Genomic DNA, 23,619 nt, shown 5'->3' with positions numbered 1-23,619 from the left:
TTCCTTTTCTTTCATATATTTTTTAACAAGGCTCTGTGGGATTCTTGGGCGTCTAACAAGGGTTTCCTTATAATTCAGTTAAAGGCCAGAAAATAACAACATGCCTGCGTCAAAGGGCAAACAGTCTTCCCACCCACTTCTCCCGTAAACTGATAAGACTGCTCTTTGGTAAAGGTGAAGTGGGTGGATGCCAATTTAGCAGCATCTGTGTGATTTGGGGTGTGTGTGTGTGTGTGTGACCAAAAGTGTGTGTGTGTGTGTGTGTGTGTGTGTGTGACCAAAAGACTGCGTGTTTTGCTTACATGATCTCAGATCTAAGTGAACAGGCAGGGTCCTGTGAGTGTCATGGTGGGTAAACTGAGCTGCATGTAGAGTGGAAATGGCCTGAGGAGGACTCTTAGGGTGGTCCGCGTGAGATTATTTATGGTCGTGAAGGGGAGACGGGTCAGATCTAAACCTCAGGGAGACAGAAAGCGTATTCTCACTCGGGGTGATTTAGAAAGGAAATAGAGCCTAATCCAATATCTGAGAAACTACCTGGAAATGAACAGTATGGTATTAGAAAATATCTAAATTTGCAAGCTCAGAATTTTGTTGCGAGGTCTGCTTAAAATAAACACAATCTACATTTTTCCAATCATGACCAAATTCATACAGTTGCTTTATCCAAACCCCAATTTTTTTCTACATTTGTTCATTTCTTTCAGCCTCTGTTATTCCAAATAAATAGTAGGATATCTGAAGTTTTACAGCCTATTTATATTGCTATTTACAGTCTTAAAGTACTTTGCATATGCATCAATTTATTTAGCCCTTACAACAGCCTTGTGAGATAAGTAACATTTTAGTTCGAACTTGACAATTAAGTAGGAAGGTGGATCCATTTGAAGTGTAAGAATGTGATCATTTGAGGAGAAGGGAACAACATGGGGCCTTCAAGCAGAAGGATTCAACATATACTTTAGAATTAGATTCAACGGGACTTAGTGAAGGATTGGATATAGAAGTAAGGTAAGGGAGGACTCAAGGATGATCTGGCTTGAGCAGCTGGAAAGATGATGGAGCCATTTAGCTATGTAACAGGATGTACTGGAGAATGATGAGTAGAGCTTAGAAAAATAGGTGATAAGTAACTCCACTGGCACTGTTAGACATACGTCTGCAGGACTTACACAAAGAATCAGCCTTACACCTTCAAGCCCATCTTCCTCTGAAGATCTGTAAAAGACAACTTATGTAAGAGAAGATCCTTCTTACATAAGAAGGTTCATGAAAAGCAAGTTCAAGAGGGGAATTCAGTAGAGAAATTTCTCCAGGTTATCTCCTTACCACCTGAGGGAGGATGGGGATACTCCATACTCCTCTCTCAAAGCATATGAAGGATATCCTAGAGAACAGCATGAAGAAATTGAGGGTGTCTGCAAGAAAGGTGAGATGGACATTCCATTCTTTTCAAGAGGTTTGCTATGGAGGTGACAAGACTTATAGGATAATTCTGATGCAGCCACTAGGGTGAAGAAGGGTCTTCCGAGATTCTTATGTGATCTCAGGATTTGGGGATCATGGCCTAATGCACAAGCTGATACCTGATGCTCATTCAATGAATTCTGAAGTTCTGAGGCTGGCTGCATCTTACCCAGTGGTAAGGCAAGTAGAGAAGATAGTGCTGGACTAGTTGTACTTTCCTCTTTTGATAGAACAAGTTTTCTGCAAGCCTAGTGGATGCCAAGAAAGCGAGGAGTTTTGTCAACATGATAGCACCTGATATTGGCTGACTGCTCGGGAAAGGGGAACGCAGAAGTAGAAGGTTGTGGGTGGATCTTTGGGGCAGTAATGGATAGAGGTGCAAGAAATTTGCCAAAGAGTGTGTCGCCTGCATCAGGAACTGTGAAGCATGGAATCTCCCATGGGAGACCTCTACATAACCCACCAAAAAAAATCCCATGAGACACCTACAAATAAGAAGGCAACAGTAGATGGATTAGAACAATATTAAAGAGTTAGACTCCACTACTTTTTGTTTAATTTTATCTTTTCTTCCATGACTCTGGGGAAATCAACAAGAGAAGAAGAAGGAACTGAAGAAAAGGAAGAAAAATGGACATGCCCTCTCTTCCGCACTGTAGATCCCTTAACACAAGTCAGGCTTTAGACTGGATTTAGACTGGATTTGTTTTAACACCTGAAATGAGTCCCATTTACCAAAACTGGACTGGTCCTTGTCACTGAAAGTGACTGGAAAACCATGGGACCTGCTCTAGAGATTACTGATGAGCAAGGAAGTGAGTCCTGATGAAGCTTGTTGGAATAAAGTGGTTGGAGAAAAATAAAGCCCTTTCAAGGAAGTAGTTATACAAAGTTCAAGAAGACTTACATGGTATTTCATCCCCAGTAATACTGAGCAAAAAGCAGATCCCCAATATATATTTGTGCTTGGTAGGGCATTATTAGAATAAAAGGATAAAGATAAGGTAAGGTCAATAAATGAAAAGTTGAGGTCAAACAAAATACAACATTACAATAAAAAATGGGATATTCCAACAAGTATTCATTGTTTTGTGTGACATCTACTCACCCATATTTTGTATCTTTTATATAAAAGAATGAATGATGCAGGTACTCATATTCTAAACTGAAAATCCCAGCTTGTAGAATTGATACAGAAAGTAGAGTTATTGTTTTTATTACTATTTTTTCTTGATTTTAGAACAACAGTTACCAAAGGAGTTGTTTTAGATAGCTAGATTTCCTAAAGCATTTCTTTTGACTTATCAGTGGATCTGGGGAAAAATGCCAAGAACCATCAAATTGTAAGAGCTACAACTAATTCAAGATCATATGTAAAGAGCAATAATATTTTACATTATACTAAGCCAAAATGAAAATGGGATTAAAAATAAATTCATCGATGTACTCACAGACTCTCCATGATATGGCAATTATAAAATATCTCATTTTTTCCTTTTACATATCTACCTAATGGTAAAGAGATCTGTGACAACCACATGGGGACATTTTGAATACCTCCTCCCTGACACTGGGCAAGGGAGTTTGGCAACTAGAATCTAGAAACTAGAGTTTGTAATTCTGGATTTTATTTCCAGATTAGAAGCCAACTTTTAGTGACCCATATAATTTGCTTACCCCTCAGCACCGTATGTTTGATTCTACATACAGAGTGAGGGACCATTTATCTTTCTGGGGACTGGGCAAGTGTCTGATCTGGGCTTGATGTTTTATAACCCTGTGGGATAAGCAGGGATATACTGAGAGCACAAACTAATAGGCAAACCACCTTTGCCTTTCCATCCCAAGTTATTTTTGCCAGTGTGATGGCAGGTGCCAGGGAGAAAAAGCAAACAAATCCTAATGGTGGCAACGGTACCGCCAACCTTGCCAGGCGTGTTCCCTGTAAATACCACCATGGAACTCTCGCGTGCCAAGCAAGGCTAAATGCAGTTTCTCTCCTGACACCACACGATTCATCACAGAACTAATTGGGAAGGGAGTTTAAGGACTTCTACCTAAAGCTGGTTTTCAGTAGTGGAGGGGATTGGTCTGAAGAGACCCTAAGGAACTAGATATCTCTCTTCCCCTTGGAAGGATCTCCTTAGGTCCAAAAAGGAGATGAAACTTTTCATGAGGTTGGGAGAGAAGATGGTGATACATTAAAAGCCACACTCTTTCCATTTCTTCTCTCCTGCTGCCTCTGTTGCTAATGCTGCTGCTGTTGCCAACACATATGCTCTCCACCCCCATGGAGGCCCCCACTGCCCGTTCTCCATCCACTGCCACCATCAGGAGGACTCATGCCTTCATTGCACCTGTTTTATGTGGCTCTCCCAGCTACATCCACCTGTCTGTAAACAGCTCTGGGGGGACTTTGGGACAAGCTAGGGATGGCAGTACACTACAGGCAATTTATTGGTGGCTTCTCATGCAGGGATGGGATCCCAAGATAAACAAGAGGCTAAAGGAGGGGCATTAGTGACACCTCTTGCAAGTCTGCGGATTGAACTGTAATCCTGGATTGTGGGAATGGATTCTGTATCTCGCTAACTGAAAGATGCAATTCCTTTGCTCTGGTGAATTTCAGCCAAAGTGGTCAACGAGATAAAAAGTTGGAAAAATTTCCTAGGGCAGGCACAGAAATGGAATGAGACAGTGAAGATGTTTAGTTGGTATAGGAATTGGAGAAATAGTAAGTACAGCCAGGAAGGCACTCAGAGAGACTTAAAAGGGAATCATCAACACATGAGCAGTAGAAACTTGGACGCAAAGAAACTTAAAAACCTGAAATGCCTAGTAGTAAAAATCTGTGCCTCAGACTTGACTACTCATCTTCCCCCAGAGTCTCTGCCCAATAGCCCAGCTGCATGGGAGACTGATAACACAGATAAGAGCAGTATTGAGTACTGACATGTTGAATAGAGTACTCAATGACTATTTGCCAAATTGGATTGAATTGCTGATAACCTGTTCTTGACCCTGAGGGCCCAGTATACTAGTATAGAGAAATCATGCTGTTCTGAACAGGAGGAGAGGGACCTAAATCACAGGAGGAGGGATTTGGCTAGGATAAAAGGAGCATTCTTCTCTGATGGTGAGGAATTGGAATTAAGAACCTCCCGAACCTCCTTCTTTAGGTATCTTTAAAAAACGGTTGAATACATTCTCTTGGGAATGTAGGAATGGATGAAACTCAAAGACAATAGTTTATTTTCCTGATTATTTCTTTCAAAGATGTCAGTCTATAAAGAGTCATAGTGGCCTCCTGCTCTGGAAACTTGGCCTAGTGACCAGAACGACATAACACTGGCCCGATTGCTCTGTGGAATATGTCCTTGATTGCTAACAACAAGTTCAAATGGGACTTTTCCCGATCAACCTAATGAAATCTTCTCTTGGGATCCTCAGGGCCAAAGATCCAGATTTTGGGGGGCTACTTTGAACACACATACACATTCAAAAACGGAATGCAGAAATATTGTTTCTTGATTATTATGGCTCTTCTCTTTAGCAGTGCAAGGATTAATCTTGAGAAAAATGGAAGAATACAGCAATACTCGGCTGGCAAATGGAAACTATGTTGGGGAGGGCTATATACAAAGGGCCACATAAAGCTTAAAGCTTGAGGCCATAGGCCTTCCTCTTTTTCAGGAACATTTTAGTGTGATAAAAATAGAACCAAGCGGATTAAATAAAGAACAGAGTTCATTGGATATTTTGAGTCTTGGGTTGTGAAATGAAACTGGCTATGAAGGGATGACTTAGAGGGTATATCACAAGGGAATTCTCATAGAACTTTTTGGTAGATTAAACGTTTAGGCTGAAACCTGTGAAAGACATATTTTGAAAGATCAGAGGTTTAATCATTGCAATATTGATGTCTTCAATAAAAATATATTTAAATTAAGTTGCCTCATTCAGAAAGATCTTGTCAAGGATTTTTCAATATTTTTCTTTCAGGGTGGAAGTTAAGAACATGAATTCCAAGGATATAGTGAGAAGTAATAGATTTCCCCATGGATCACATATCAACTAAAAAAGAACTACACATAAGAACACTGCTTCTAATGCTTATAATGAGTGCACTAGAAGATGTAATATGAAAGACACTGATATATAAAGATAATTAAATGTCAAATAAAAAATAAAGTACCAATTCTGAATTCTAAATAAAATGAAGATTTCTTTCTGATATAAATCGCAGCAATCTTTTTGGATCCACCTCCTAGAGTAATGAAAATAAAAACAAAAATAAACAAATGGGACCTAATTAAACTTAAAAGCTTTTGCACAGCAAACGAAACCATAAACAAAATGAAAAGACAACCCACAGAATGGGAGAAAATATTTGCAAATGAAGTGACCGACAAGGGATTAATCTCCAAAATATACACACAGCTCACACAGCTCTATATCAAAAAAAACCAAACAAAACAACAACCCAATCAAAAAATGGGCAGAAGATCTAAATAGACATTTAGAAGACACACAGATGGCCAAAAAGCATATGAAAAGATATTCAACATCACTAATTATTAGAGAAATGAAAATCAAAACTACAATGAGGTATCACCTCACACTGGTCAGAATGGCCATCATTAAAAATTCTACAACCAATAAATGCTGGAGAGGATGTGGAGAAAAGGAAACCCTCCTACACTGTAGGTGGGAATGTAAATTGGTACAGCCACTATGGAGAACAGTATGGAGGTTACTTAAAAAACTAAAACTAGAACTACCATATGATCCAGCAGTCCCACTCCTGGGCATTTATCCAGAGAAAACCATAATTTGAAAAGATACATGCACCCCAATATTCACTGCAGCCCTATTTACAATAGCCAAGACATGGAACCTAAATGTCCAGCGACAGATGAATTGATAAAGAAGACGTGGTACATACATATAATGGAATATTACTCAGCCTTAAAAAAATGAAGTAATGCCATTTGCAGCAACATGAATGGACCTAGAGATTATCATACTAAGTGAAGTAAGTCAGACAGAGAAAGACAAATATCATATGATATCAGTTATATGTGGAATCTAAAAAAATGATACAAATGAACTTATTTACAAGACAGAAACAGACTCACAGACTTCAAAAACAAACTTATGGTTTCCCAAAGGGGAAAGGTGGGGGGCAGGGATAAATTAGGAGTTTGGGATTAACATATACACACTATTATATATAAAATAGATAATCAACTATCAAGGACCTACTGTACAGCACAGGGAACTCTACTCAATATTCTGTAATGACCTATATGGGAAAAGAATCTGAAAAAGAGTGGATATACGTATATGTACAACTGAATCACTTTGCCATACATGTGAAACTAACACAACATTGTAAATCAACTATACTCCAATATAAAATAAAAATTAAATTAAAAAAAATTAAGATTTCTTTAATTTACACACTGCTTATTTCTTAATTCTATGAGAAATTTGAACATAGGACGGTGAGAAAATATTGTACTTTATTCATTTATGAAGATTCTTCTGGAGTTTCATGAAAATATGTTTGCCTCATCTTATTTAAACATTTTGATAGATGTTATACTCTATAAGATAACCTTCATGTAAAGTGGGCTGCCAAAAATGGAAGCATAGAAAATGGTCTGGTCTTTGACAATGGTGCTTTACGATGTCTATTCTTTCTTACTTATGAGGGGTTTCACACTTAGCAAGGTCTTGGCACGTTTTGAAAATCCTATGTATTTGACTCCCAAGACCACAATGTTTCATCTCTGTGAAGCCCCATCAATCTGAGGGTTTCCTGCTGATCTCCCAGAGCATTTCTTTCTTTTCTTCTCTTTTCTTTTTCTATTAATATTTGCTATCTGCCAGTCATTTTTCTCAATGCTGGGGAGAGTCAGGGCAGCCAAGTAATATCTCTCAGACATAACTTGGTTAATTTTGTGTTTCACAGATCTTCACTGAGATTTTTTAAAAATATTTTTAAATAAAATAATGGAATAAACAGTCATTGGAAAAAGTCAAAACTAAAGAATCATATGAAGTAAAAAGTAAAAGTGCCTCCTCTCCCTGCAGGTTGCTTTATGGATAAGTTGCAGAGTATTCCCTTGTCCCAATATGTCTCCTCTCTATATTTACAATATTCCAGAATATTTTACACAAATTGAATCACATTTACACACTTTCCAGAGCATTTCTTGCCTAACACTTTTGGTGTCTGATATTCTCACTTGTATTGTGGTTTGCAGCTGGTAGGTGGTAGGGTTTGGGATCTGAATCCCAGTGTGGTGGATATTATGGGCTGTAACCCACTACTCCTCTTACTTTTTTATGTTCAGTTCTCATCTCTGCAGTATTATAACAGAGAAAACTCCCCAAGACAAGGATCATCCTATTTTTGTATCTCCCATAGAATGTCAGGCTATGCCAGGGGTAAAGAAAGCTCTCAGGAGATACAAGGTAAACTGAATTAAGTTGTGTTATGGGCCAGAGAAGGCCAACCCTGAAAAATCACCACTAAGTTATAGTGCATGTGACGTATATGTATAACTATATGTATCTAGACAGGTCTACCTAGAAATTTAATTTTCTTTTTCCTCAAAGAGCCAATAATATCACATCTACATATGTGACATGTCTAATTTTATCTGAGCCTCATCCCCATGAGGTGTAGAGGGACACACTTAATATTTCCATTTAATGGATTTGGAAATCATGCAAAGAGAGATTCACTTATTTGCTGGAGGTAACACAAATTAACCGTGGTATGAAAACTGGTCTCCAATATCTCTTATACTTAGTTCATGGCTACTTTGCATTTTTTGCACTTAACCATTTTCATATATACGTTTAAGTCCCAAGTGAAGAAAAATGACAAGGCAGATAAGAAAATTAATGTCAACATATTAACCAGATAATCTAACTATCTGTTATACTTTTTTTTCTGAAGTTCTTACCATCACGGTGAAAGCGTGCACAACAGAGAAGTTCAACGTTGGGTCATCGGTTCTCTCTTGGTAGACCACACGGTACTGGGAGATAATGCCATTGGGAGATTCTGGCTTCGTCCAATTCAGTAGAACTGAATGAGCACCAGTGACTTGAGCCCAGGGCGCTGGCAAATCTTGAGGTGGGGCTTCTAGAGTCCGTGCTGACGACCACAGACTCTCCACAGTGCCCCTGGAGTTATGGGCTCTGACCCGATATTCATAGAGCGTGAAAGGTCTCAAAGTATCTGCATTGTCAATAAATTCAAGGGCTCCTTCTGACCAGACAAACAAAAGGGATTCCTCTTCAAGGCCAGCAGGACGTCTGGAAGGAAACCAGCAAAACAATCAGTGACACGGCACACTTCAAAAGAAGGTTTGTAGACAGAGTAAGAAATTGCTTTTTAGAAGAAATTTTTACAAACTCAATTTTTCAACAGTCCCATTAATGAAATGAACATGTTAAGTCTAATAACAGGAATTTTCTTTAGAGCTCTTTAAAGGGTAAAAGTCAAATTTATTTTCTATGGCTTCTCCAAAACTTAGTAAAATGCAGAGTATGCTCAAAAAGTTCTTTCAACTACCTGAGAAGGGAACTGTTTAGTCCCATCTTTAGATTTCATTGATTTTAAAACTAGGGCCCATGAAGTAAGTCACACAGAGAAAGACAAGTAACTGAATCACTTTGCTGTATACTTGACACTAACACAATATTGTAAATCAACTATACTTCACTCCTCCCCATCCCACCCCCCCAACCCCCCCAACCAAGTCCCATGCAAACTCTTTTGGCACTTAATATGTAGAGCATTAAACATCTAAGTAAGAGAAATGGAATTGTCAGTTGCTGGAATGACCCCAGATAGCTAATATTTCATTTGGAACAGATATTTGCTCATCTGGGTGTAAAATCATGATGCAGACCTGACCAGAATTGGAAGTTCCTGAGGAATCCTGGTTGGTCTCTTTCTGTGTTCCCAACATCTGAGCCCAGTAGGTTTAATAGTTTTTCTTTTAATTGAAGTATATTTGATTTACAATGTCATATTAATTTCTGGTGTACAACAAAGTGATTCAGTTATACATATAGATACATTCTTTTGTATATTCATTTCCATTATGGTTTATCTGAGGGTATTGAATATAGTTCCCTGTGTCATACAGTAGGACCTTGTTGCTTATCTATTCTATATATAATAGTTTGCATCTACTAACCCCAAAATCCCAGTCAAAAATTTTTTTTGAGTGAATGGCCAAAAGGCAAATAATTCCATGGCTTTTCTGCATCTTTGCTTCGTCTCTATCAACTCTTCTTTTCTACGAGGGTTAAGTATTCTAGGCTGGGGAAGAATGTACCCAAAGGATGACCCTTTCCTCTTCCAGCTTCATCTCTAGTTGAGAAGAGACTGATGAATAAATCAGTATTTTCCAGGCTGTTAGGAGCATTTAATTAACACACTCTTCAGATGCTGGCATATTCACATGCTGCCATATCAGATTAACCATCAAAACGGAAAGGGTTATTAAGACAAAGTAAATGACAGTACCTTTCACGAAAAGGCAGGCTATTTAAAATCTTTGGCTTTGGGAATTTGATGATCCTCAAGTTGATAAGTCACTATGACCTAGGTATGAGCAATGACAGTCTACCTGCTGGAGGCTATGGAGGCTTCACAGATACTCCCAGTGACCTGCAAGTATGGTTCGTCAACCCACCACATTATTCCTCGCTACCATGCCTGGGCCAGACTCTGCACTCAGTGTAGGTTTGCAGGGTTTGGCCTTTGTACTTGCTGCAGATACCAGGTACCAGATGTGTCATTGGGGGGGATCCATTCTAATGAGGACCACAGGGCTCACAGCCAAGGATTCCTCTCAGTCAGTTTTTTGAAAGGTGTTTGCTGGGCACATAATATAGCAGGCAAACATATGAACTTCTATGGGGAAATAAAACTTTCTATTTTGTCTGGCTTCAAACTTTCTATGACAAGTCAATGAACTTTATTAAACTCTCATGAATTCCCACATTGAGGTGTAGCCATGGTTGTCATAAAACTGACGTTCTATTAAAAAAATAAAAATAAAAAAAAAACAAAACAAGAAGAAAAAAAGAAAAAAACATAAAAATAAAAATACACACACACACACACACACAACTGACAATTCTTTAAAAAATTGCCTGAGAGTGTGAATTTTAAAAATCTATACTATGTAAGAGATTAAGTATTATATTAGCCCCAAGTTTATCCACCAAAACAGTTAAAGGATGCAGCTGGGTTAAGTATTTCTTATCACGACTGAATATTTAATTAATATTACAGTGAGGTAAACATTCCATTTGTGGTATTAACCAAAAAAAAAAAAAAAAAAACAGAACATTTTCATGTCTAAATGAACTTTGAACAGAAGATGTTGAGTAGATGACAATTACTCCTAATTTATTTAAGATGTAGGCTTCAACTGTTTGTTTAACTGGAAGTGCTTCCTCCTGAACAGTCTATATTTAGGGAAATCACATTTTCAGTTCTCTCTGAAGAGTCAAATGATTAGTTCTTCTATACTTAAGCTCATTTGGGAGATACTTCAATAATGCACTTTTCCAACTAGAGTTAATTTAATGTTGCTTAACACTTAAGAAGAAAACAAAAATAATTATTAAACTAGGAACTATATATTTTAAAGGGCATTCATACTTCTGTTGTCTTCATGTGGTATAACCTTTTAAAGAACTCCCTACTCTCTTGGGATGCCAGAAGTTCTCAGTGCTTATCTTCAAAAGTAATTAAAACAAAATCCTATAATTCTGTGTATTTCCCATAACAATTTAACATTATGAAACTGCCAACCTTACCTTATGAAGAATATTAAGAATACTCTTAATTTAAATAAATAGTCAGAAACACCTGTAGTCAGAGGAGATGGATTCTAAGCCTTGGCCTTGACACATCATTAAATGACCTTGGGCAAACTCACCTGTGTTCTCTAGTGTTCATTTCACTTTGTAAACTGGAGTCAATAATCTTATAGTGTATAATGTCTAGACTTTTGGTAAGAATTAAATCAAGTAATGCACATGAAAATCACTGGGTCAAATGTAATACACGATACAAAGGAAGTTATCATAGAAATGATGTCCAAAGCTGTAAGAGGGTGTGGACAAAAGGGAACCCTCCTACACTGTTGGTGGGAATGTAAATTGGTACAGCCACTATGGAGAACAGTATGGAGGTTCCTTAAAAAACTAAAAATAGAGTGACCATAGGATCCAGCAATCCCACTCCTGGGCATATATCTGGAAAAGCTGAAAACTCTAATTCGAAAAGATACATGCACCCCAATGTTCACTGCAGCCCTATTTACGATAGCCAAGACAGGGAAGCAACCTAAATGTCCCTTGACAGATGAATGGTTAAAGAAGACGTGGTACATATATACAATGGAATATTACTCAGCCATGAAAAAGAATGAAATGATGCTATTTGCAGCAACATGGATGGACCTAGAGATTATCATACCAAGTGAAGTAAGTCAGAAAGAGAGACAAATACTCTGTGACATCACTTATATGTGGAATCTAAAATATGACACAAATGAACTTATTTACAAACAGAAACAGACTCACAGACACAGAAAACAAACTAATGGTTACCAAAGAAGAAAGGTTGGGGGAGGGATAAATTAGGAGTTTTGGATAAACAGATACACACTAATATATATGTATATGTAACTGAATTCCTTTGCTGTACACTGGAAACTAACACAAAATCGTTAATCAACTATACTTCAATTAAAAAAAAGAAACGATGTCCAAAGCCTGTATTTAGGAAGACAAATCCAGCAGTTGTGTAAAGGCTGCATTGAACAGGGAGTGACAGCAATCACACAATGAAGAGGTCATCTCAACGGTCCACATGAGAATAAATGTGGATCCTGAACTAGGTCGATGGTAGAGGAAATGGAAACATAGGTGATTTAAAAAATGCTTTGGGAAGGTTGAATCATCCAGCTTTCCTGAGTGGGTGGCTGTTCTGGTGTTGGGGAAAGAGATTCAAATACCTTCCAAAAATTTTAGGACTTAATTGCATTTAAAACTCTTCAGTGATTCACCATAGAACTGGCCTGTGCTGACCATTCCAGATTCACCTTCTGAGATTTCTATTCCCATTTTACATTCTGGTCAAAATCCAATGCTTGCCTATGGTTCCCTTGTATACTATGGTATTTCACGCTTCCATGGCTTGAATACCTGTTAATCCTGTTCTGCAATGCCTCACTCCATCCTCTTTCATTTTCTCCTCCTTTCTATAGGCTAACTCCAAATCATCTTGTAAAACTCTACACCCAGTCACTTTCTCCAGAAAGTCTTTCCCTTGTTTCTCTCTCAAATAGGGTTACAATATCCTTCTATGTACTTAGTCTTTTCTTTATGGACTCACTTGTCACAGTGTATTGTAATAGACTTTTCTTTTTTATATCTCTCCTACTATACTACAAGTTCCCTGAAGGCAAAGACTCCATCTTATTTTTGAAGCAATGACTGGACGATTGACTGGTTGACAAGAATAATCCAAGATTTTGGTTCCAACAAGAACCAGAAAAATCTTCCCATTATTAAGTTATTGTCTCTCAGCTCTAAACCTACCCTTCTATGTTTGGCTTTATGATAGTGGGGCTGGGACTCTGCCCTCTACATTCCTGCTTTACCAGCTGATTCTATATTGGGCTCTGCCAATAGGGGGCGCCAGAGGGTGATTAGAGAACTGAAAGGAAAAGGGAAGGGGCTCCTTCCCATTTGCTTCCTGTTTGCTTGCTGATTACATGAGCTTCTCTGCAGCAAGGATTCTTCACCTTGTAAGCAGTAGATCCTTCTCCCTTAGGAGCAGATGATTCAAGTATGACATTTTCCCAACACTTGGAAAGCCAGCTTCATCTCATGCCTCCTCCTACAGACACCTGCACCAGCTCACAGGTGCCCCCTCCTCGGATGTCTGGGTCCCAGCATCACAGGTGCTCCCCTCTAAGTTTCTAAGTTTTAATAATTCAAGCCATTTCTCTTTGTTGCCTCAGTCCTAAGGGTATTAGCTCTTTCCTGCAGTTGCCACCTCTGTGATATCTTCGAGTTCTCTTTCATCCTTTCAGTTACCTAGTTAACAAATTTGCAATCAGGTAGTAATTATTTATATTAAATTCTTTCTATTAAAATAACTAGTGTGGTTTCTCTTTCCTGATTGCTACAGAAAATGAGGATGATGTTCACAGAAAGAGGGAAATAGGAAAATTGTAAAGAGGGTAATGATAGATTTGCATCTGGACTCACTGAATTTATCATTTTGTCTTTATCACACCATATTACATATTGATTGTAAAAAGTAATTAGAAAATAAAGATGAGCAAAAACACAAGAATCATCCATAACCTATCTCTGAGATAAGCACTGTTAACTTTCTTTTGGTGTTTAACATTCCAGACATTTTTCATGCACATACAAATGTAAAAGATTCCATGTATTTAAAGAAAAACAGAATCATACTAGGGGTACTGTCGTGCAATCTGCTTCTTTTATTATCATGAACCTCTTTCCTTGTCCTTAAATATACACATATAACTGCCAGATTTGTCTTCCCCAAGCATGGCTGTGGATGGTCCATCTTGGATAACTTTCTATTTTTTATTGTGCTTTATGTTTAACACAGTACTTTCACATACATGATTTCATTTAATTCCTATGAAATCCTAGAGGTTAATTATTTTCTATGTTTATCAGCCTAACTTACATAAAAGTGAAAGCTTAGGGAACATAGTGACTTGCCCAAGGTCACATAACTAGTAAGTGGCAGACCCAGGACCTGGAAGCCATATCTTCTGACTACAAATGCCATGCTTTGTCCACTCTGTCACATTGCTTCTTTATTTTACTCCAAATCTTCAATGGCTTTCATTGTTTCCAAATCAAAACCCTAAACTCCTCAGCCTAGTATTTAAAGTCTTCCAAAATCTACTGTCAAGCCGACCTTCTAAATTCCCCCTACAAATAACAAAGTCTCCAGCCAAGCCTGACCATGGAACCCTATGCCTTCAGTGTTGGGAATTTTGCTTACTCCAGTAATTTTATTCACCTGCGATGTCTTTGCCATCAGTCTTTGATTGCTAATATTTTATCTACCACAAAGGAAACAGAATACAAAGTCCTGAAATGGATGCGATGACACATGGGAATTTTGTATAGGTGGCATTTCAAATCAGTAAATTGTAAAATAATGTTGACAAACTAGATAGTTAAAAAAAAATAAAGAATGCCTAATTGATACAAAAAGAGACATGATGTGAGAGTGTTTGGGAAGTACATTCACCAATCAAGAGAGCTTTTTGTTGCAACCTGTAGAGTCCTTGTCACATCAGCCAGAGAAGCTTAAGCCTGCACAGTTGGAAAAGCAAGGTTTCCTGGGAGGTTTCCTAGCTCTGTCTAACCACTCTTACAGATAGATGGGGTCTTCAAATTATTTTTGTACAACATTTTTACTCCTGCTTTTTAAAAACTTTGCAACTTAGCCATTATTTTAAAAAATTACTTTGTAAAGGTTTTAAATATTTATCCATTCATTGAACAAATCTATTCAGTGTTCACTATTCTTTCCTCCATCTCAGATCTTCCTTCTAAGGTTACTCTCTTTCATCCTGAAATACACTTGTTAGAAGTTCACTGGATGATATTCTATTCGAGGTAAATGCATGAGTCTATTGAAGGTAAATTTTCTCCATGTTATTTTATATAAGTATAATTAAAGACTGAATTCCAATTATTAAAAGTTAATTTTTCTGAGAAAAAAAAAAACGAATGTCTAGATTTCCTGTCTCATTCCTTAAAACAAAATCAGTCTATTAATGTAAGATCAGAAACCATAAAACTCCTGGAAGAAACATTAGGCAGTGAGCTCCTGGACATTGCTCTTGGCAATAGCTTTTTGGATCTAACTCCAAAAGCAATGGCAACAGAAGCAAAAATAAACAAATGGGACAAAATTAAACTAAAAAGGAAGGAAACTATCAATAAAATAAAAAGTCAACCTACTGAATGGGAGAAGATATTTTCAAGTCATGTACCTGATAAGGAGTAAGTATCCAAAATATATAAAGAACACATACAGCTCAACAACAGAAAAACAAACAATCCAATTAAAAAATGGCAGAGGGTCTGAATAGACATTTTTTACAAAGAAGACATACAGATGGCCAACAGGCACATGAAAAGATGCTCGACATTACTAATCACCAGTGAAATGCAAGTCAAAACCACAATGATATATCATCTCACACCTGTCAGAATGGCTATTATCAAAACGACAAGAAATAACAAATGTTGGTGAGGATGTGGAGAAAAGGGAAACCTTGTGCACTGGTGACAGAAACGTAAATTAGTACAGACACAATGGAAAACAGTATGGAGGGTCCTCAAAAAATTAAAAATAGAACTTTAGCAATTCCACTTCTGGGTATTTATACAAAAAAAATGAAAACACTAATTTGAAAAGATATATGTATCCCTATGTTCATTGCAGCATTTTTTACAATAGCCAAGATACGGAAGTAACCTAAGTGTCCATCTACGGATGAATGGATAAAGAAGATGTGGTATATATATATAAGGAGTACTACTCAGCAATAAAAGAGAATAAAAATTTGCCATTTATGACAGCATGAATGGACCTTGAGGGTATTATGCTAAGTGAAATAAGTCAGAGAAAGACAAATACCATAGGATTTCACTAACATGTGAAATCTAAAAAACAAAACAAATGAACAAAAGAAAACAAAACCAGACTCACAGATACAGGGAATAGATTGGTGGCTAAAAGAGGGGAGGGCTTTGAGGGATGGGCAGAATGGGAAAAGGGGTACAAATTTCTAGATATAAAAGAAATAAGTGTGTAATGTACAGCATGGTGACTAGGGCCAGTAATACTATGTTGCAAATTTGAAAGTTGCTAAGAAAGTAAAAAAATAGTTGTCATCATAAAGAAAATATTTTGTAACTGTATATGGTGACAGATGGTAACTAGACTTATTGTGGTGATCATTTTGAAGTATATACAAATATTGAATCATTATGCTGTACACTTGAAACTAATAATAATGTGTTAATTATACTTCAAGAAAACAAAAAACAAAATCCAATCTATATTTAGATATAAGGAGTAGAGCCAGAAAAGTGCTGGAAGAAATAGTTGATGTGTTATTTTTAATATGATCACTAAAAGAATTTCCTTACTATATAAAAAGCATAGATAAATTAACAAGAAACAATCTAAAAGAAAATAGTCTAAAGATATATACTATACTATACACACACAAATAGCAAATATATATTAGAAATAAATAAATGAAAGGCCTGACTTATAATGACCAAAATTTTAATTAAAACAACAATAATATGCCATTTAAAATATTAGCAAAGATTTAAAAGATTGTTGAGTCCCAGTACTGATTAGAGTTTTCAGAATTAGAAATTCTTATATACCATTTTTAGAAGACAATTTAGCAATCTCCAAAAATTTAAAGTGCACAAAATTGGATCCTGCACTTCTAGTACTAAGAATAATCTTCCATATGTTTATTGTAAAGATTTTTTTGGAGAATTGCTTTTGTAATGAAAACTTGGAAATCACTGATTTTGCCACCAATAGGAGACTGGTTAAATAATACATGATACATACCCATATAATAAAATATTGTTGAGTCATTAAAAGAAATGAGGTGTGTGTGTGTGTGTGTGTGTGTGTGTGTGTCCAAATGGCCAAAGAAAATTTGAACAATATAATTCCTTATGTAAGGGAAACTATAAATACAAAACATCAATGTTATATATATTAAAATTAATAGTAGTTATGTCTATCGATGGGAATTATATACATGGGTAAGTCATAAAAAAGGGATACATAACCTTTGTAATATTCTGTACTGTTAAAAACTTCTTTTAAAAAATTATTTCTAATTTAAACAGTCATTAAATGTTTATTTTGTAAGGCAAAGTCTCAATGACATCAGCTTCATCCATGGAAGTCTTCCATAAATATTCCAGACAGAAAGAATCCCTGTCTCCTGTAAATTTTTTGGTAAATATTTATATTTCTCACATTATATTGCTCACTGTTTTGTTTGCTTAGTTTGACTTACATCTCCTACTATAGTAAAACTCCTTGGTAATAGGGCTCAGATCTTACAGTAGATGTGAACATTATCTGTCATCTATTATCCATCTATCTATCTGTATCTATCTATCTATCTATCTATCTATCCATCTTCACATCCATACTGTCTTCCCACATAGTACAAATTGATTGCATAAAAATTCCTTCACCTTTGAATCAATGCCCTTTTTTCTTAGTTTACTCAATCAGCTTAATTATTCATTGTAAAAAAATATTATTTATGGTACCCTGCTTGGAATGTTCTTCCGTATCATCCATCCATTCAAACTATCTCAGATTTTATCCTTCAAAACCTTACTCAGTTTTCCTGAATGCTTAGTTATTTGAATATTTGGAAGGTTCATCACTTATTTTTACTTTTACAGCATTTAGAAGGTGTTTTAATATATTTTTGCCTTTTACTGAACATTGATCCAATCTTTTGCTGTATTTAGAGGCTGCTTTTGAAAATAAAACCCCATGCATTTTTGTCTCTCTTAAAATGGAAGCTCCTAATGGGAGATCATTTTATTATGTATTTTGTAAAGTCTTAAGAAAAAGTGTTTGGTGGATTTTGTAGATGGAAGTTGGATTTTGTGGGTGGATTTTGCCATTTACAAGATTTACAGATATAAAATAAAGGGGAAATACTGAAGAATCTTTATTATACAAGCCAAACTTGTTATGAGAAGAAAACAAATGCCCAAGATGGCCTTATGTATACCCTATCAGTAAACAGGTTGCAAAACACTAACATAAAGGTTGTCCCTATTGTAGGAAATCTCTTTTGTAACTCACATTGGTCAACAAAGTAGCCTAAATAAAATATCATGTTAACAGGTGAACTAACCAGAAGCAGTCACATGAATAGTCTTGTCCTTACTAGCTTACTTTTTGTTTTGTTTTCTAAAGTCATAAACATCTTACCTGTTTATTAAGGCAGATCCTTTTTAACAGGATGATATCTAGAGCCAACATTTAAACAATAGATGGGAATTACTGAGGGGAAATGATTTGGGGGCTTGGTGAGCGCAGAGATGAACATCTTCAAGATGGGATTGGCAAGTTGGCTTCCCGCAATTTAATGAAAATATCTGCATAGGTCAAACCCCGTCTTTGATTTGAGCTAAATGGATTTCCTTTGGTGGTGATAGAAGAAAGAGGAGGCAAATGATGAAGCAGAAATTACATGCCCTAACCTCCCCAGAAATACCGTAGGCTTGTGTCTATAACTATACGCGGGGCTCTATGGAGTCCCAGAATGAAAAAGAACTCTGTGTCTACATTCTATTTCTGTCCTTACAAATTCCTGATTTTTTTTTTTTTTGCAGCTATCTAAGAAAAATTTGATATTGTTGTTGTCTAAGCACATTTAAACTTCAGCTGAAATAACTGCCAAGTGATTCATGCCTATGTAGGTGAATATAACGATTGTATCTGGAGCCCCAGCGTGCCATTTTCATTTCACTTTAAATAAAAAACAAAATGTATCTATGTCAGTCAGTGCCCTTCTGCTGTACTCAGAGGTATCAAACAGGCTACAATTATGATTGTGAAATGATTGTGTCACATTGGAGGAAGGTTTATTGCTTTTGAGTCTGCTAGGCAGTAACACATTCTGTTTCATATTACTCTTTATATCATTGTTTGGCTGTGACTAGAATAATCAAATGCCATCAAATGCTGTCAAATTCAATTTACAGTATTTTTCATTGAAGCGGGCTTTCTGCATTATATTTCTTGTTTTCCCTCTCTATAGCTGCCATGGAATAGTCACTGTAATCATGAGCATTATTTACAAAACCAACAGAGTGAAGCCTCTTCCTGGTCTATAACAGATACTTTATTTCCCTTTATTCAGAATAGGAATTTGATGTGCTTTTCTCATACAATTAGCATTGAGTAGATGAAAGAAAACTATTCTAAGAAGATGGGCATTTTAAAGGCTGCACTAATGTGTTTAATGTAAAATGTAAATTCACATTAGCCATTTTTACATGTTCATGTGTACTTGAATCAGAAATATTATTCTTCAAATTAATGTTTGCTGAGAAGAAAACATTTGGCTTGCTCATTTATGGCACTGTGATTTACAAAACCAGAAATGCAGTAATACTTTCTCCCTTCATAATTTTCCTTACATTCCCATAGCTGAAGATTGGTCTGAATGAAAGTGTTTCAATATCTGAAGTTATAAGAGGAGCCTAAACTAAGTTTCACGATGTGTCCAGGGCATAGGACTAAACAAGGGAAGGCATGAGGCTGCAGGAGAGACTAATAAAGGATGCTAAAGTGGGATGAGGATCTGAGAACAAAAAGGGGTTGGGCTTTGTACGCCTGATTTAAATAGATGGCTTTTGGAATGGGGTTTTCAGCTGCAAATTTTTTGTCTGCTGGTGTCTGTCTTAGAAAGTGTCTTTTCTGTCTCAGTGCTGTCTCTAAATGATTGTGTTTTCCCCAAATTCATATGCTGAAATCCTAACCTCCAAGGGGATGGTATTAGGAGGTGGGGCCTTTGGGAGGTGATTAGGTCATGAGGGTGGGGTCCTCATGAATGGGATTAGTGTCCTTATAAAAGAGACCCCCCCAACATGGCCCTTGCTGCTTCTGCCATGTGAGGACACAGTGAGAAGATGGCCATCTGTGAGCCAGGAAGTGGGCCCTCACCATACAGTAAATCTGTCAGCACCTTGATCTTGGACTTCCCAGAATCCAGAACTGTGAGAAATTAATGTTTGTTGTTTATAAACCACACAATTTATGGCATTTTTGTTATAGCAGCCTGAATAGCAAACTCTCAGTTGAGAGGTTCTCTGGCTCCTTCCCTCTGTTTTTGTTTTACTTTCTCCTTTCCTGCTCTCTCTCTTCTCCCTCTCCCTCCATCTCTCCCTGTCTGTCTCTTTCTCTCTTTCCTCTTTCTCCTCATTATATATTTGAAAACATTAATTTAAAACTATGTCCATGCTGATCAAATGAAAACTGGATCAAGTAGCACAATACCCTTCAAACCAAAATGCCCATGGAACCACCATCTTTCTCTCTCTCTTTCTCTCTTTCTCCTCCTCTCATTCTCACTCTCACTCTCCTCACTTTTTCTCCTTCTCTTCCCCTCCCTTCTCTCTTTCCCTCTTTTCTTCCTTTTAGGTGGCTACACTTAATTAATTCTGCATATCATGGTGAAAAGAAGCTGCATTAACACCATCTAGCCAGGTGAGTGGAAACCTCAAAACAGAAGGGGAACTGCAGAGTGAAAAGTGCCATCTTTTAAGGATGAGAAAAAGCCTTTCCAATCTCCACATACTAGGTGGTGGGATATAATTAGAATTTTTGTCCTAGACCTGGTTCTTCCTCTGGAATGAGTATGTCTCTTGGTCAATGAACCTCCAGAGGACAGCTCTACCCTTCCATCAAAGGTAAGGCTTCTTGGGCTATGAGGTCTCATCTTTCAAAGAGGGCTCAAACAAAAATGTTACATGGTAGTTGTGGCTTTTTTCCTTGGATAATGTGTAGAAGTTTCCAATACCAATTTTAGTTTCTAGTAGGTGCTTCAAAACACATGAATTCCCATCAATTCCCTTATGGAAATAGAAAATGTATTTGATTCTACAGTCCTGGAATAGTACACATTCTTAAATAATCAACAATAATAGTAATAGTCAATGTTACCTGTGAATAAAGTAGTTGATGATGACTCCATTTGGTTTTTTAGGGGGCGTCCATTTAACCACTATGCAAGCTGATCCCAGTGCCTTAAGAACAGGAGAATTTAGATCCATGGGGGCTCCTTCAGCTGTTTTGACAAATATCTTACTGCTAACTCCACAACCTCCTTGAAAAAAAAGAAAACCAAGACCTTTAATAATTTGTCAAGCAGCGAAAAGAGTTACATGTACATATAGAAGGGTACGAATATCATGACAATCATTTTATCTGAAATTTTGTATACACACAAATTTTGTAAACATACTTTAGACTAGTATTTAAATCTCTTCAGGATTTGAATATTTAAATAAGGAATCATTTTTGGGAAATCCATTAATTAACCACATTTGCATAGACAATAAAGCTTATGCTTGTCTGAACTGAGGTTTCTCTAATTTACTGCAGTTATTATAGCCAGAAAGTGAAAATGTGCTTCAATTTCGTAACTGTATGTGTGACCTGAACATCATGTATGCTCTTAATAGTATCTTATTTTTGCTAATATTTAAAAATAATGATTGTTCCCTCAACACACAAAAGTCAAACAATGAATTTGAAGGATATTGTTTCTTCACAGCATAGCTTTAGGGACACAGAGAGGCAGAAGTTGATTTTTGCATTTAAATCAAGAAAACCTTAATTTAAAGCTATTTCCATGTGGATTAGCTATTTCCATGTGGATCAGGGAAAGCAATACTCTTCAAACAAAATGTCTCAGTCTGGTTTGTAGAGACTAGTGGGCAAACTGACTCAATTTCAGAGATGAAGCGTAGCAAAATCACAGACCTCCTAGCCCTAACCAACTCTACGGGAAATAGTACTCATTTGGAAACAGAAGTTCCTAAGGACAGGAGTTTCATGTTGAGTATAAGATTGGTAAATTTCTTTAATCTAAGGTGAAGCAACTTGTTTTGAGTTATACTTTTTCCCTCTTAGCAGTTGGGTGTTATATATTATATAACACCTGGAGGTATACAGGAAGTGAGAGGGGCTCTTCCTTAAGACCACACAGATAGATGACGACTTCATTGACCACTAGCCTAAGTCATGAAACTCAAGGTGACAGGTTAGGTACATGAGACAGGTATCAGGGAAGCACTGTAAAATATGTTGATTCATTTGAGTGTAACTAAACTTCTAAATAATGTCTCCCTTCCTACTCTCCCACCCCTAAATAAAACAAATAGAACCAAGGTGAGTACATTTCCTATGAGATTTTTGTAATGCCTATTTTGTTTTATATTACCAATGATTATTGTATGTGCTCTAGGTGTTTTTCTTTTAAAGGGCCTTATAAAACAAGACTTTGCAAAACCACCATTTTCCTATATTTAAATATTCATGATTTAGTGTGCAGAAATGCATAATGCTTCACTCAATGCCAGGCTCTGGTTTGTCTGGGTAAACAGTCCAGTACCAATAAGAAATGAAATGTTAGTCTTTGTATTTGAATTGAGAATCTATTCCTTTTTAAGGAAATTTTTTTTAAATAAAATACTTTTTTAATTAAAAAAACCCTGGACGAGTGTCTGAAAGACTTTCACCATTTTGACATGCTTGTATCCTTGTCTCATACTGTGTGGATGGAGCCAAATTTTCCAGAAGGATGGACTGATGATGACCAGCAGAGAAGATCAGAGGTGCTACACTTCCAGCGTTGAGTAATACATTGTATTCCACAGGTATTTTGGGGGTGAGGATCCCTTTAAAGAGAGAGAGAATAAAAACATGTATGTCTGTTTGGTCAACAAATGTTCCTCTTTTTTTTTTTTTTTTAAATGTTCCTCTTTTAAGAAAAATGTATGTTTCAAATCTTAAACTTAAAGGTATACTATTGCTTAATATAGCGATTAATAAGTGCATGAAACTTAAGTTGGAAAACATTAGAATGCCTATTCCAAAAGTAAGAAATGTTTATCACCCATTTTCGAAAACAAATGAAATATAATAATTCTATTCAAAGATATACTCTACAGGCAAATAAAAACGAAGGCATATTTCAAGGCAAATAAATACAAGGCAATTAGAAGTGGTCATATATTTTTCCTAGGCTTACTTACTCTTAAAGTACATAAAAAACCCCACCAGTTTTGCTTGTGACAATAATTTTTCTGTAGGTATTGTGTATGCATCTCATCTGACACGGATCCTTGATATAATAGCCCATAAAGTATCCAAATCATAGTCTACCTAGAGAATTCCCAGTGCATTAATTATTGAGTCAGGACAGTCCACTCTGTCAGTGAGACTTATGG

At 36.6% G+C, this 23,619-nt stretch overlaps 1 protein-coding gene across 1 annotated transcript in view; it reads right to left on the bottom strand.

Moving 5' to 3' along the window:
• Positions 1–23,619, bottom strand: part of USH2A (usherin) — an 800,956-nt gene that overhangs the window by 129,738 nt on the left and 647,599 nt on the right. The window contains exons 58-60 of the mRNA XM_057531465.1: positions 22,909–23,067; positions 21,329–21,491; positions 8,448–8,802 (exon numbers count right to left, since the gene is read on the bottom strand). Coding sequence (XP_057387448.1) covers positions 8,448–8,802; positions 21,329–21,491; positions 22,909–23,067 — 677 coding nt within the window. The remainder of the gene's footprint in view (positions 1–8,447; positions 8,803–21,328; positions 21,492–22,908; positions 23,068–23,619) is intronic.

The sequence above is a fragment of the Balaenoptera acutorostrata genome, chromosome 1, assembly GCF_949987535.1.
Source record: "Balaenoptera acutorostrata chromosome 1, mBalAcu1.1, whole genome shotgun sequence".
Taxonomy (NCBI): domain Eukaryota; kingdom Metazoa; phylum Chordata; class Mammalia; order Artiodactyla; family Balaenopteridae; genus Balaenoptera; species Balaenoptera acutorostrata.
The sequence above is the reverse complement of the archived record's forward strand: the minus strand, read 5'-3'. Positions and strand labels throughout refer to the sequence as shown.